We start from the raw sequence: 16,200 nt of genomic DNA, 5'->3' as shown, positions 1-16,200 counted from the left end.
GCTTTGCATGCACAACTTGAATTCGGTACGAAATTAAATGCTCAGGAAACGGGCGAAATTTAATGAGTTCTCGAAGTGGCGAAGGCGGCGGCGGCATACAGGATGGTTACTATGGTCGAGGCTTGGGCTAGTTGGTTCGTGGTTAAACTGCTGGGGAGAAAACAGCGCAAAATTGAGGCAGGACACAAGACGAAGAAGGCACGCTGTTGTCGTGCCTTCTTCGTCTTGTGTCCTGTCTCAATTTTGAGCTGTTTTCTCCCCAGTTTAATGCAGGAGGGGCAGAACAAATGTGAACGATTCAATAATATCTGGAGTTTAACATCCCAAAACCACGATGTGATTATGAGGGACGCGGTAGTAGAGGGCTCCGGAAATTTTGACCACCTGGGCTTCGTTAACGTGCACCTAAATCGAAGTACACGGGCCTCAAACATTTTCGCCTCCATCGAAAATGCAGTCGCCGCGGCCGGGATTCGATCCCGCGACCTTCGGGTCAGCAGTCGAGCGCCATAACTACTAGACCACCGTGGCGGGGCCACGTGAATGTTTTCAACGCGCGCGAACGTGGTTTTCCGGTTGCTCTGGCGTTCTCGCTTTCCCTTCGCTTCTCAAGTGTGAATGCGCCATAACTGCGGACGACCCGCGATGTCCATTTCTTCTCAAGTCGGAATATACGCTTCACAGTGGTATAATAGCTCCGAAAAATGTACCGTTTGCATTGGCGAACTGCTGCGGATGATTCTTTTTCTTCTTACGTAACTCTCGCGTACTGTACAACGATAAACGTAGCGTGTTTTTACGGTTATACGACTATATATAAGTTCACGATAGCAACGCGGTCACTACTGCGATATCACAACGGGATCACACAACATCATACTGTGCAGAGAAGGAGTGCAGCACAACGATGCGACGAGGTTTAACACTATACAGTTATACGTACAACTGCCTACAGGCGGCGCGAACAGCGCCCTCGCCAGTCAATCACTTATGTCTCTTATGATGGCACTCGTAAGCAAATAGGCATGTAATACTGGATCGCACCGATAACGAGAAAATTATATGGTGTATACATTCGTTACTATGTTTCACAAGCAGAGCGTTCGGCGATGACAGCGACATCAAGAAAAAAGAAAGAAAAAAAGGAAATATGCGTATATGTGTACATTTACAGTATACACTCTACAGGTGGTAATGTCATAGAGAAAAACACTTGTTCTATACATCACAAAAGGATAAAAGAATGACTATACCAAACAAAATGCGCCTCGAGATGATGCGAGAGGCATCGTTGTCATCGCTACATAATTGTCTATAGGCAAAGGCTATCAGCACATTTGCAACGTTGTAACGGAAAAGGTGCCATGGTTTAGGAAACGTTTACCTTTCTGGCCATGCTACTATGTTTATGATGAAAAGAGCTACACTGTAACATGAAGAAAGGAAAAAAGAAAGAGACAGTCAGTCTGAAAAGTGCCGCCCATTAGTCGTTTGCTACAAAGCTCACTCCCTTTTATTTTTGCTTATGCGCTTCATCGTCGACACAAGCTATTAGTCGATGTTCGCACGCTTCGCAACTTCCGCTGACGATCGCTTCGAACGGGTCACCTGTAGAAGCGATCGAAACGACCCTGTCATTATCACTTAAGAAGCTCCTCGGTATACATATCACCAGTATCAATACCATGCTGTTCCAGCGACGGCACGCTTAGCTATATGCAAGCAGTCACTGTTGCGAGCATTTATGTGCACTCGACATGATATCCTATCGTCCCATTCGCTCATTTTACCGCGCTTTTTATCCTTACGCCGGAAATACCTCGCCACAAACGCAGCTTCTCAGACGCGTAAACAGTCTTCTAAACTCTGAAAGATGTGCCGGAATACGTTTTCTCAATAACAACACAGTACCGCTCAGGAAACATCCTCGCCTAAGAAATATATCTCAGTGCCAAACATGAGCAGAGTTGAAGGCGACCAAAGGCTCTCGCTGTTGCAGAGTTTTCCTACGGTCATGTTCAAGGCTGAGCTGAGAGCGGCATAGCGCTCCGCTTTTATCTTTTTTTTTTAAATATATATGTTTCACACCAACAGCATTGTTATCGTTTCCGTCATGTTGTGTTGGACACTGCTCTACTCTATTCAACAACAGAGGCGGAACACCACTGCTTTTTCCAAGAGTATTGATTGCGGCCGCTGGCACCGCAATTGTACACTAATGAACAATACGCTCAGCATCAACTGGTCCCTACCCGCCCGTCTACAATGAGACACAAGGAAACGGAAGGTTTCAGTTAAGGACGCCAATTGGGAGAAATCCTAAAACAACTTCTGACTCACGCACAAACTGGACGAGCAGTAGTTTCTCGTCTCGTGTCACAAGCGTTTAAAAGAGTTGCAAAGACGTTCTTCAATTTTTGTTCAGCAAATGTGCGCTCTTCCAAAGCGATAACTGTAGCCTGCCATCCTACCCGTCTTCGCAAAATAAAGCTAGACATAGGTGTGCCAGAGACACCGAGCTTGAACGTGCGCGGTCTCTCCCGTCTCGCTTCGTAGTTAACAGAAAAAAAAGGGCGCGAACAAAGCTCTAGCGTTCGGTGACACTCTCCAGCGCCGCTTGGGCGCTGTAATTCGAAGCTGAGATATTTGGGGGTGTCCACCGCGGTGAGCCAGCCTAAACGAAAGCCGCGTATGGCCAGAAAACAAACACCGGTTAGGCCTACGTCGCCGCCGACTTAGGACACGGGCCTCCGGGCGCCGGCCAGCGAGGAGGCGGTCGTCATGACGGGCGACGAGTTGGGCGTCACCGTGCGCGGACCGAGGTCGAAGTCGTCGTCATCGTCGTCGTCGCTGGAATCGGCCTCGCGCAGCCACGAGGCCCGTGCCGCTTCGTCGGCCAGGGCATCCACGCCGGCGGCCACGCGGTTCTTGGTCGCCGCCTGCGTGCGCTGCGCGAGGCCCCGATCGGACGAGGTCGCCGCTGGCTTGTCCGCGCCCGCCGCGGTCGCGGCCACCGAGTGGCGACGACGCGCGATCTCGGATTCTGCGACGGAGAGGCAAAGCGACAGGCGTTGAGAAACACCCCGCTTCAGCTGCTGGGGAATAACAAGTAGGCGTGGTGAGAAAAACATGGCTGATCCCTCCGTCATAGGAATCGGTATAACACGAAAGTGAAACGTGTCTTCACAGAAGTAGTGCTTATTGTTTAGTGATATATGAGAGCTTGTACAATGTATATTCGTGTTTGGCAGCTACAGCACCGTTTGACGTGGATGCACCTATGTTGACGGTGCATAGGTGCATCGACTAACGCCCATGATCATGATTAAACCGTTGTGGTAGCTGACGTTGTGAACATATATTTGGAAACAGCGAATCGTGAATCCCGCGTAAGGATGATATCAACAAGCTCATAATCAACACTGGTACCCGGTATGCACTTCTCCAAAGCGTCGTCAATTAAGGAGAGAAACGACACAGTGTGCGCTTTCTAGCAATGGGTGACCGACGCCTGCGCTCATGTATACACTACCACACACTGCGCTTCAGCAACACGGGGGGTAGGGGTTCGTAACCTGAGCCGCAAACGCGTGCGTCCCGCTGGCCTCTGTCTCGCAGGCGCTGGTCTCGCTCCACCAAGGCACGACATTCGCCCGTCGAAATCGCGTCCTTTCTGCAACGCGTATTGCAGCAGTTTTGTTAGTCCGTGCTCTCGCAATCGAAGCTGTCGGCGGCGGAGAAATCCCGTCAGTGCATGTGGAACCTGCACTACTCCGATGAGCCGACGCACGCTAACACGAAGCGAAAGGCAAAGGACGTAACGACGTAACTGCGTCAAGAGTGCCTCGGCGACGCCAGCGCGGCAAGTGTACCTCGCTGGTATCGACGCGCTTTAACCTTTAACCAGAGAATGCTTTAACCATAAGCTCCGACGTCGCGCGCAATCTCGGAGTAAGCGCTAGTAAGTGTCGATCGTGAAGCATTACTTCTTTTCACCTCTCATAGACGGCGGCAACGCCCCGCTCCGCCCGCCTACCTACACCGCCAACAGAGAGCACCGTGCGAAAGAGAGAATGTGTGAAAGATATAAGGCGCGTTTGCGCCGGGTTCCGCATCTGCCGAGTTAGCTTAGTTGGTAGGGCGGCGGGCGCTTGCCGTCGCGGCCGCAAGGTCGTGGGTTCGATTCCCAGTGGGGGATCTTTCTCTTGGTTTTTTTCTTTCTCGCCCGCTGGCGTCCATTTTATCAACGTCATATCCGTGACGGATGTACTTGGTGGACCCCGGCATAAAACACTTTCGTGTTAAAATGCAGAGACTACGGCAAGTGATACACAATGGCTACATTGGCTAACATTCGCGATTAAAGCCCTCGAAGCGGTATGCCTTAAGCAGTACTTTGGTTTTGGGCTGGATGGTGCATGATCGGACTTGTTTAGGAAGGGCAGCGCAAAGACGCAAGGATGAAGCGGCGTCTACTGTGACGTCTACCGGGTTCCTTCATTATTGTTTCTTAGCGCTGTCTCTCCTAAACAAGTTATGACTTAGGCATAAGCGTCATGCCCTAGGCATGCATGCAGATAACGTTGATGTGTCGTGCTTGGGCGCTACTATTTATTGTCATGATTTGTAGTGTCGTCGCAGACCCTTCTTTTCTTTAATTCTTTTTGCACACCCTTTCCCCTTCCCAACTACAAGGTTGCCAACCGGAGACTTCTCTGGTTAACCTCCCTGTCCTTCCTTTCTATTTCTCTCGCTCTCTCCCCATGTGTAATAACAATATTTTTCTTTACTTTGAACCGATTAAACTCTCTCTTCAAAAGAGTACGTATAAATCTACATGGACAAACAGACGGTCAGTGATACGACCGGCTCTTCTTTTCTCGGTATAGTATACCCCCCGCAGTGTTTCCGCATGGTTTTGATCATATCAAGAACTTTAAGTCAGCAAGGTCATCACTCAAACCCAAACACAATGCAGTTCAAAAGCAAAACTGCAATTCGGCCTAGTTGGAACAAATTCATCGTTCATTTACTCGCGCAAAACACACGCGCCTGTCCTCGTAAGTCTCTTCTAGTCCCTGTGTGTTTTGCGCGAGTAAGTGAAGGATGAGCAGTTCAAAAGTAAATGAGTCCCTTTATTATGTGTTGCCTTCATTGGATCTGTACGGTCTTTTACACAAGGCCTCAGTCACAAGCTGGATTCGAAAAGTCTGCTACTCTAACCCAAGAAGTTTTATGTTGTCAAGTGTCAAATCTTGGCAACCCTGGAGAAGACGTAGCTGCAATAGACGGTTGGCGACCTCACCTTGTTCCGTACTAGCTCCCGTGATACTCTGGACCTCAATAGTGTCTGGCTTAGCTTACTTAGCTATGTTTAGAGCTTACGCATAAAAATATTTTTTAAGAATTTTTGTAGGGTCTAATTAGAACATGCGACAATTTTTCGGAATTTGAAAGTACCGGCCTCAAAGTCGAGGCCTCTGTTGCAATGCTTGCCAACGTGTCATAATCAATTACTTCTTTTTACTTGCTGCAGCGGACACCGTTATAATCACAACGTTAGAATTTACACAGCCATATGTATGCACTTTAGCTTATGTGGTTGTCGCACACAGGTTGATTCAATATCGTTGGAAGTGCGATACAACACCTACTAGAAACGAAATAACGTGCAAGAGTGGGCTTCACCTCACAGTTACTCACATAATGGCAAAGCCAGCTTTACAAATACTAGCCACATGTGCGCAGTTTTGAAACGTTCTGTATACGCGAATAGTGCTCTTTATCAACTTCCATCCCATTCTCTTTTTGTCCTGAAGCCAACGTAACCCGGTTGCAGGGTAGCGAACAGGGCTTATTGTTGTTGCTTCAATAACCCGACTTTCGTCTGGTTAACTTCCTTGTTTTTCCTCTCTTCTATTTCTCTTTAGACACTGTCAATGCTTGCATCTTTGTCGCGAGTTTAGTGAGTGAGTGAGTGAGTGAGTGAGTGAGTGAGTGAGTGAGTGAGTGAGTGAGTGAGTGAGTGAGTGAGTGAGTGAGTGAGTGAGTGAGTGAGTGAGTGAGTGAGTGAGTGAGTGAGTGAGTGAGTGAGTGAGTGAGTGAGTGAGTGAGTGAGTCTCGCTTACCCAAGTGGCTACCTAGCGTAATGTGGCCGGACGCCTGTGCGGCGGTAAGGTCCAGTGAAGGCCTCCCTCTCCGGCACTGCAGGAATTTCGGCTGGCAGGGCGTCGACTTCCTGCGTCCGTAATCGAGAGCTTGGTGTCAGATGGTTTACAAAAAAAAATTCTACGGGAGATGTTATCACACATTGTTTTCATGCGCGGAGCATCCTAGTACAGAATTCTCGTCAGTGGAATGAGTTACATTAAGGGTATTTAACCTCAGTGCTCATCAACAATTCAGCAAGAACGCAGCTGATGACTTAACAAAGTATGGAGATTGTAGAAGCTTTTTTTGCGCCTAGTTGATGAACTATAACTGCTGTGATATCATCCTAATCGTCACCACCACCACCAACACCATCAGCCTGTCCTGTGTCCACTGAAGGACGAAGGCCTCTCCCAATGATCGCCAACCCACCCCGTTCTGCGCGAGCTAAATCAATCAATCAATCAATCAATCAATCAATCAATCAATCAATCAATCAATCAATCAATCAATCAATCAATCAATCAATCAATCAATCAATCAATCAATCAATCAATCAATCAATCAATCAATCAATCAATCAATCAATCAATCAATCAATCAATCAATCGTCACCTCCTGTCCGCCGTGGCCGCTCCTAGCAGCCGGCTGCGGTGCTGCTGACGTGTCTCTGCGCCAGTCTCTTCCTCCGGGCATGCGGCCATGGGCGGCGGAGGCGTGTCCCGTCCGTCGGCCTGTTCGTCCTCTTCCTCCTGGTCGTCGTCGTCATCGTCGAGGCGGCGTTCCTCTTCGTCGTCTTCCTCGTCTCCGCCGCCGGGCTGCTGCCTGGCTTGTTGCTGCCTGGCTTGCTGCTGTGCCGCATGGTGAGCCCGCGCGGCTCTCGCCAGCGGCGGCGGCACGGGCGACGGGCTGCGCACGTGCGGCAGCGACGCGGACCGCTTGCGGCCCGGCGGGGGAGTGGACACGGTCGACCGCGGCGGGGCCAGGTGCACGTACTCGGGGGGTTCGCGGAAGCAGAACTCGGACGCACGACGTCCACCTGCGATGCACACACCACGTTAGCGACAGGCGCCGAAGCTGGATTGGGACAGTGTTACAATGACACTACTGAGGGTTCGCCCTGCGGAGCTGCCTACTTCAGTCTGCTCCCAATCTTTAAACGCACTTCCCCTGCATCTCTTACGCACTCTCTGCTTGTTTTCTTCAGGCTTTTCTCTTACACTGGCGCATTTCTTAGGAATAAAGCTTCAGTTGTTAGTCAGCGCTTGTTTGTGTCTCCTTCTCATCTCTGGTTTCTTGTTCTTTTTTTTTGCGCTGTTTCGAAATGAGCCATTACCAAGTGACCCAGTTTACCACGCTTCTGAACTTAAACGTTCTAACGTAGTAAGAAGGTTCTGTCGTCAAACGTGGTGTATATCATGCTGTTTGAAGTACTACAAAAGAGGAAAGTCACTATAGGTATAGACACTAAAAGAGCGACTACTGAGAAAAAACTAAATGAAACGCAATAAATTGACCAAGAATTTATTCTATGTTTTTTTGCCTGGCAAATTTATTGGTTTTGTAGCATCACCTATAGGTTCAGCGATCAGCTTTCCAGGACAATGTGTCCATTTCATTCCAACTCCATTTCGCAATTTCTTGCTCCAATTTTATTTACATTTCATTTCATTTGTCTTAGAAATGTGGACTTTTTCCGGAGTCATTACAACTGCGAAGATGTGACTCTGAAACTCTGACATTGTGACAGTTTTACTGCTAACATAAGTTGTCAGTCCAAAAGATGTGGGATGTGTAAGACAACCCCATAAATTCAGAAGCCATTCATATGCACTGATCTCCTTTTGATGGCAGTTAAAGATACAGAGATAAAAAGTTTTAACGTTTGTCACACACAGAGAAAAGAACAACGAATGGCATCGCAACAGGCGCGCATGTTCAGGTGGCATTCAACGCCGGGAATTGCTTCGCCCCCCCCCCTCCATGAAAGAAGTAAAGAAAAAGAAAGAAAGACTATCTACGGAGCGTACAGCTGTGTCAGTACACACGTCCGAAGGTCCGCAGTCACGATGAGACGGAAACAAAAGACGTGTGTCCACAAGCAACCATATCGTTTTCTGGGAATACCGACTGCATCGCACAATAACGTGCAAACTTGAATTCCTGCCGAACGCTTCGCGTAGAGGTCGGGGCGCCAGCCAGCCATGCAACAGCGCACACAACAGTTACACAGTTGTCCTTGTTCTAACCATGCAAAGGTTGCAACAGTGCCGCGTACATGTATTCGCTTCGCCCTTAGCTATTCAGACACGCAAGATCGCATGACCCTTTCGGTACGCACTGCGTAACGTGTCACTCGATACACCCGACAGCCCCTATCGAAGGCACTGCGACATTCGTGTGACAGGATGTGCTGAGAGGAAGAAACAAGACGGGGAACCCGAATGTCGGAGAAGAGTAGTGCAAAGAGAAACGCATTGCGAAAGGAGAGTGGACGTATTCAACGAAGGGACTCCGATGTGCGTAATGAGCACGCAGACGGACACCGGGGGGTCTCAGGTGCTGGCGTTAGGCGAAGCGAGCGTAGGCCTGAATATCAGCCGCAAAAGTGCGCATCGAAATGCGCAGTTTGGTCCGTTGCCTAGGACAACTCCATTTTTTTTTTGTCGGAATTCAGTAGGTGTAAGGCGCGTCCTCTTTGAACAAGGTACGCGGACGGGCATTCGTGGCGTATGCGCACAGGACTCGGGTGTAATTACTTGGCGGCGCTTTCACACAGGATATGTCTGCAGCAGGTGACTAGACAATGGGTAGTTCTAATTAAACGCGGCGCCAGCCGAATATTGGTTGCAGAAACTGTCGCGGTGCACTCACTTGCAGAGGCTGTGTTAGCTGCTTTAGAAAACAGATGGGTGGAGACGCGATTGAATGTGTAATGTGTTGACCAGTTATCGCGCGCCCTTTCTTGATACATGGGAATACTGAAAGAAGAGCGCAAAATTGCGGAACTGTATATTGGGAAAAGCTACAGTAAGTTCCATAACTGACGTTCATTCTGTCTCTATCTCTCTTTGTGTTCCACTTTTTCAGCGCTGTTTGATTCACAACTAAGGTAACTGCCGCAGCTGCAGAAATTTTATCTTCATTAATATTAATCCAGCCTTCGTTGGTGTAGCTATAGATACGCTACCTTGTTGTTTATAAGAAGATTGACGAACGGATTTACTGGATGCGATGCCCCTTTGCAAGTGTCCGCAAATACTCCTGTGTTGTTCTGCGAGCGTACGTTTGTGTCGTGACCTGTCTTCTTCACGTCCTCACCTTAAGCTTCCTGTTTTTTTTTTCTTTCGTGTGTTCTGCGAGTGACAACCGGAGTGCTCACTGTTTACGCCAGCGCCACTTGGGCATCCCTCTACGGGATCTTGAAAGTAGCGAGGGTTTTATTTCTCGGTGCTAGCACAGAGGGGCACAGCACCCACGGTGAGCTCTTTAGATTGCTTGTAAGCACCACAGGGGTCAAGAGTGCTTAGAGACGACAAATACGGCTTGGCCAGGCAAGTAAGAAGAGCTACATCGCGAAGTGGCGATGAAGATTGATTGTCGCGGCAAGGCCCTCCCTAAAAGAAACAAAAACTGACAGTGAAGGTCGAAATAAGTGGCAGAGAAAGGATTGGCTGGCAGCAAGAAAGAAAGAAGGGAGACTTAAGAAAAAGGATAACGGAGGAGAAGGAAAACAGCGTCGTCGTGTACTTCACATACAATGAAACGCAGCCAACAGACGAAGAAAGCAAAGAAAGAGGAGAAGATGACGACGACGTCGAACAAGAGTAAGAAAAAGAACAAAAAGATGGAGGTGAGGGATTACCTGTGCGGGGAGTTGCGCAACTAGCGCGCCACAGAACTGCGGATGTAGCTTGTAAGTAGAGAGGTGAAAAAGTATCGCCCGCGTCCAGTTACCTTTCTTGGGCGCTGGTCGCGGCGAGAGCGTAGGCGCGCCGTGCAGGCGGATGACGGGCGTCCGCCTGCTGGCGCCGTTGGAAGCAGGCGATGACGTCAGCGACGACGAGCTGCCCACCGCGGGCTCGCGCCGGGGGCTCGCCTCGCTCATGGCTGCTCCCCCTCGGCTCCCTCCCTGCTTTACGGGAGCAGGAGACTCGTCGAGGGATGTGGGGGTTCCTCCCCGGATGGCTTGGAGGGAGGAGGAGGAGGAAGAGAGGTCAGGCTCGGCGGAAAGGGAGTCGCTGGCCAAGGGCAGCAGCTGCAACACATACAGAGATCGTCGGTGGTCTTTCGAGAACTTGACTCCAATTTCATTCTAACTCGTGACAAGGAGTCAGAGCAAAAAAATAAAAATAAATAAAAAATAATAAAGAGAGAGAAATGTAATGCGAAAAGGCAGGAGTGCTATCCGGAAAAGAAATAGCCAGTTTACTACCCTGCACTGCGGAAGCAAATCAACACATTGCGCCACCGGAAGTAGCAGCTGATTTACACATAGGGCCATTATACCGGTTGAGAAAGCATAGTGAAGCGGGAGAAGACAGGGATTCATGTTAAAAGACCGGGCGTGCAAATAAGAACATAAGACAGAGGTCAAGACAGCTGCCCACCGCGATCAGTAGGCGTTTGTGTTGTCTTGACTTCTCCCTTGTACCCGTGTTTGCACGCATAGTCTTTGAGTTACTACCAACTAACTCAGCGATTGAGGTTGACACACACGAGCGCTGACTGACAACTTATTGTATTTCCAGTAGTGCGGTATTTCATGCATCACTGGAAATAAAATAATGCGTATCCCACTCCGTCCCTGTCCTCTCGCGCTGTTTTTAGTTTCAGTGTGCACCAAAACCAACTAGTCCCAACAACAAGCATTAACAGAAGTGAAGGAAGCCTTGAGGTTGCCCATTGCGCAGTCACGAGGAGCCTAGCAAGAGAAGAAGCGCGGGTGTTGTAGTTGGGGAAGTGTCTTGCGCGTATATTGCCATGCCTATTGTCTTAACACCAAATACGCTCAGCAGACGCATTTGCGACTCTTCGCTATACAAGAATATGAGATCTTGCTGCAACATCGGAACACTGTTACGCTTCATGTCTAATTGTCACGGGGGGACGAGGTACGACCGAGGTGCAAGTGTAGTCTGGGGGAAATGTTTTGATCGCGTCTTGAAACTATCTTTGATCACGTGCGGCGGAGCAGGAAATCTTATCATGTACAGTTCGCAGTGTGGTCTATCTTTTCAGAAGACGCGTACGGATATGGCGTTTCCTCTGTCACACACGCACCTGGCTTTCATTATGACCAACTCTCGGGAGACTATGTCTTCCTCTCGTCTGCGTAGGAGCTGGACTCTTATTCGTCGTCGTAACCCACTACTGTGTCGCCACTACTTTTCGCCATTGCTCCGAAAGAGTGACAAACATTTTGCGCTGTTTAAAGATACCCTTATCAAACGAAGCCAAGCACTCATCTCTTCATCCACCAGGCGTACGAACCACGCGAAATCGAAACTATAGCACTCTAAGTACAGTACGGCAAATACAATAACTATTCTAGGGAAGTCACTTGGTCTTGAGCTTCAACTTTGTAATCTAACACTAAGCTCAAGTTGAAGAACAGAAAAACATGCACCATATCGCTCGAAGCTGCTAAACGATGGAAAACAAATTCCATACATATAGCATGCGAGCAGCACAGCTTCATGGAACAGGGCATGCGTGTTCTGTTAGTTGTAGGGACGTACGCATGTAGTACCTATCCCCACAGAAGACCTGCGCCTTTCTATTTCACAACGGACTTTCAATCAATCAATCAATCAATCAATCAATCAATCAATCAATCAATCAATCAATCAATCAATCAATCAATCAATCAATCAATCAATCAATCAATCAATCAATCAATCAATCAATCAATCAATCAATTGTATGAGGAAAAGTGAATATAGATAAAAAAGAAAGAATGCTTGCTCCATCCGCGCGTTGACGGCCACATGTTATTAAGTAAAGAAAGAGCAAGAAAAAAATTACGAGTTTGAAAAATGTGGCATTTTCCGCACTATATATGCTGCTGCTCCAATATAAGCGAAGGAAACGAAAACCAACGCATTCGACCCTCAAAGTTTGGGCTATCGAATGCGCAGAAATGCGACCAGCCGTTCTCGCATTTCGAAATACATTGGCAGTTGCGAAGTTAAACGCGTGGCGTAGCGATCGATAGATAGTCTATAGATCTTAACGACGTATATAGCCTTAACGACATCAAGTCTGTCACAGCTGCGCAAGATTGACGAGAGCTGAACGGCGTTTGAGATTGCGAGAGTTTACCATTAGTTACGGATGCGTTCGCACGAACGCTTGTGCGTTAGATCCGCCAGCGTTTTGCGTGCTTTCAGAGTCGGCATATGCAAGAGTGCTGGCGGAGGTAAATATTGCGCATACACACCAGAAAGCGTTGTGCTGACTGAACTTACAGCGAAATGACCCATCAAACCGTGAAAGGAAGGCATATTTGCGTGTATTTCTATATTGGCGCGAACGAACCACTAGAGTGAATTGGTCTTCTTCTGATGCGCGATCTATGGATTTTGCAAACCGCGTAAACGCACAGTGTAAAGTCATGATATGGAAGTAGACGAGTTGCTGATTATACTTTTAGCACGTATTAATTTCTAGGACTTCTTAAGGATTGACTTGAATGCATTGCGACGTGCACGGCGGCAAGACGCTCCGCGGCGTTTGCTACGATCACGTTTGAAGCTTGCTTATTCGGCTTGGGAATTATGCAACAATCTGCTGTGATTGTACATATATTCACAAAGGCCCGCTAGATGTGTTTGCTATGCAAGATAAGGTATACGTTCTCTATACAACCGTTCTCGCGCTTGCGACGTGACAAGTACGTAGTGATTCTTTGAGCGTTCGAAACTTCAGTGACACAAAACGCAAAGTGACGCTATTTTAGTGACTATAGCATGATACACATATTCAATGCGAAAGCTTGATTAACTTGAATTTGCGGGGACCATATATCAGGGCAAATGTAATAGCCATTCAGAAAGGTAATCTGCGCAGCTTACCTTTTACCATGCACACATCTAATACTACTGGTTCAAAGGACCAGCTCACGGAGGTTTTTGTTTAAAAAGCTTTTGTTATTGCCTGACCATTCTCAGTATAATAGAATTTCCACGATAACGATTTGCCAGAATATCTTCTCACAAACAGCCTCAGCTTGGAAATTTCGTTATGAACAACGGCGTACTGTTATGTACATGTTTTGCGGTGTGGAGATTCCGGTAAAGAGCCAACTCTATTGCACTGTGTTGAAATGGAGAGAAGAAAAAGACATTACTAAGCAAGAGTGTTAAATCCGAGCACTATGATTAGATTATGGCGCAACGGAGGCGAGGACAAGATTATATAAAAACACGCGCAAAAGGACAACGCTGTCGTGTGTTTTTGTGTCTTCATTGCTTTCGTCCCAGGCAGGCACAGTGGTGTTCTAATCGACAGTGAACCAAATCCGCCGAAACCTAATGGCCTTACTGCGCACAATAAGTTTTTTAGAGGCACAGCGTACTCGTGAAACAGTCATCCGTATTTCGTAATCCGTGAAACACAAAAACAGGCGACTTAGTCTCGTTTTAATTGGGGGTTGCAGCGGCCAAAATGTTTAATTTTATTTTACAGGGCTAACATTTTCGTTTTGTTTCTTCTATAACGATACACTCAAAGTTTCTAACAGGCGTGTGCGACGACTCACCAGTACAAAGAAAAAGAAAAATGCCAGGGGCAGGGAGTTCTTCGTGCAGGAAATGCAAACGCCAGCACAAAATCTCACGAGCAAAGTTTTGCTGTTTTATTTTCTATCGAAAAGCCGCTGAGCCCCTCTGGTTGCTCTAGATGGCGAGGAGCAACACGCCGGCGCAAAGTACAAAATTTCAATGCGCGGGATTCCATCACTTCATGCAGCAGATCCGCGCTTATCCCTATGCGGTGGCTCCTCACGTAACCGTGCGGGTAGTTTTCACAGCCTGCTCGTTTCCGCATCGGCAACACTGAACAGCGATTCAGAGAGATAAACAAAAAGACGCGGATAAAAAGAAAAAAGAAAAAAGAAAAAAGAAAAAGAGATGCTAAAGGAACGAAACTGTAGTTTCATCCGCGGTGTGCAAACTACGACCTTTGACCTTTGCCACCGACTCTACGCTGGGCTTCCTTCCACCTCTCCTTTTTTTGTGCTTTGTTTCATCATCGGGCCTCTGCACTTCCCACGAGGTGCAACCCCATCGGCTCGTCAGCGGCCGTCAAGAACCACGTGACCTTCGGACCGGAGGCCGAATCGATGGCGGTCGCCTGGCCTGCTTGCGCTTCTGTTTGCTGCTGCTGCTGCCACTCGGGACTATTGCTGCTGCTGCTAGTTCTGGTGATCGAAAAGCGCATGGATGAAGAGTGTCCCTTCTCACGCGCACTAGCGGCCTCTCCCGCGGAAGTCGATCGCCCATGCGCCACGGATCGCAATGATCCGACACGCCTTGCTTTTCTCATTATTGCTTCGTTGCCTGGTGTCCCCCTTATGCGTTTGACATTAGTTGCTACCAGCAGGTCTCGGGCAGATGTCTGGATTTAGTTCCAACCTTCGCATTTTTTTTCTCTCTGCTTGGACCCGCGCTGTTGCCATCCGCTTGCAATTGCATTTGCCTACCTTTTTCCTTCTTTCGTGTGCACATTTTCTGGTCTCGCTACTGTGACCCTCATATCCTCCCTGTTTCCAGAACTCCACCGCTTCCGTTTTCTTTCCCCATTAGGCTCGGTCGGCAAAGCCGTACAAGGTTTTATTCCGATCACCGTCATGACAGCGTGTTCGCGCAAGTTTATTCTCTAAAGTGACAAGCCGTTGACGTTAGTGCCTATCAAATAAAGCTGCTATGGGGGCTAGTTGGTATGACTAAACCGATTGCTCGCGCTGCCAAGAACTGACGTAAGAATGAGAAGAAAACCGACACACACTGGGTGAAGCGCGCTTAACCATGTGTGTGAGGTGCGCTTCACAGTCACAGCGAGAACAGTCATGAACCCTTATAACGTCGCCGGTTTCTCTAATTTTAGAACGGAGAAAACGCGCCTAGAAAACGCTGTCCCATGCCCGTACTTTATGCTATGAGGGAACGCTTGACGGCTGTACCAAATACTACTCTTCTACTATTACAATTACGGCTGCCGTCACCTGTTCCCAAACAGCGCATCGCTGTTTGGTTGTTTCAGCGGTAGCGGTGTATAGAATGAGGCTATACGCTGAACTAGTTTATTCTCTCGTCGGTAATGTATTAGACCAGAAGTGCATGGGACGGCAGATGCAGACGCATAGCATATCGTTCAAGAAGCAAAATTAAGAAAAGAGAAGGTACTGGCTTCCAGAAATAAATTCACGTGGCTGTTTCAATGACATTTAGGCGTTTACTTGTACACGGAGATTTCATACCCCACTTCTGCAATATCATATGCATCCGCCTAACATCAAGAGGGACCATATAACAAAACCTCCATACACTCCAAGAAAAAAAAAAAAACAGTCCTTTGATTCTTTTTTGTGAGTTCTGACTTGCTACGTAATATGACTCTCTTTAAAGAGACACATGAACTCTCTTTGGAGATAAGTATACTCTTGACAGAGAGTCGTGGGACCCAAAAGAGAGTAAAGAGTAAACATCTTTCTTTAACCCTTTCAGCCCGGGATTTTTTATTTTAATCGGAGACTTTCTTTGTGCGTGTTTCCCTAATAGATATGATCTCAGAGGACCACAAACGAAAAATTGAGCCAGTGGTGCAAATATTATTGGATTTAGAGACATGACATCAAATTGGGTCATCACGGCTCAGCGGTTGTGAAATGAGAAAAATGGCTTCTTTTCTCCTGCTACTCACTAGAGTGCACAAAATGCGAACTACGTCTCATTTTTCAGTGTGATACTCATTGAAACAGCTTCGGTACGTCGACCCGAAAATGGTGCTTATTTGCCTCAGCGTACCCGCCTCGGCGTCACCGACGAC

General features: G+C 47.9%; 1 protein-coding gene across 1 annotated transcript; it reads right to left on the bottom strand.

Annotated features, from left to right (window-relative positions):
- Positions 1 to 1,633: 1,633 nt before the first annotated feature.
- Positions 1,634 to 14,592, bottom strand: LOC119386223 (serine/arginine repetitive matrix protein 1). The gene is made up of 5 exons (XM_037653557.2): positions 14,425 to 14,592; positions 10,108 to 10,408; positions 6,766 to 7,189; positions 6,129 to 6,238; positions 1,634 to 3,043 (listed from the first exon to the last, which is right to left on the bottom strand). The coding sequence occupies exons 1-5, from the start codon at positions 14,590 to 14,592 to the stop codon at positions 2,736 to 2,738; spliced, it is 1,311 nt and encodes a 436-aa protein (XP_037509485.1). The 3' UTR covers positions 1,634 to 2,735.
- Positions 14,593 to 16,200: the final 1,608 nt, after the last annotated feature.

Source organism: Rhipicephalus sanguineus, chromosome 3, assembly GCF_013339695.2.
Source record: "Rhipicephalus sanguineus isolate Rsan-2018 chromosome 3, BIME_Rsan_1.4, whole genome shotgun sequence".
Classification (NCBI taxonomy): domain Eukaryota; kingdom Metazoa; phylum Arthropoda; class Arachnida; order Ixodida; family Ixodidae; genus Rhipicephalus; species Rhipicephalus sanguineus.
Note: the sequence above shows the minus strand (reverse complement) of the source record. Positions and strands in the feature narration are given on the sequence as shown.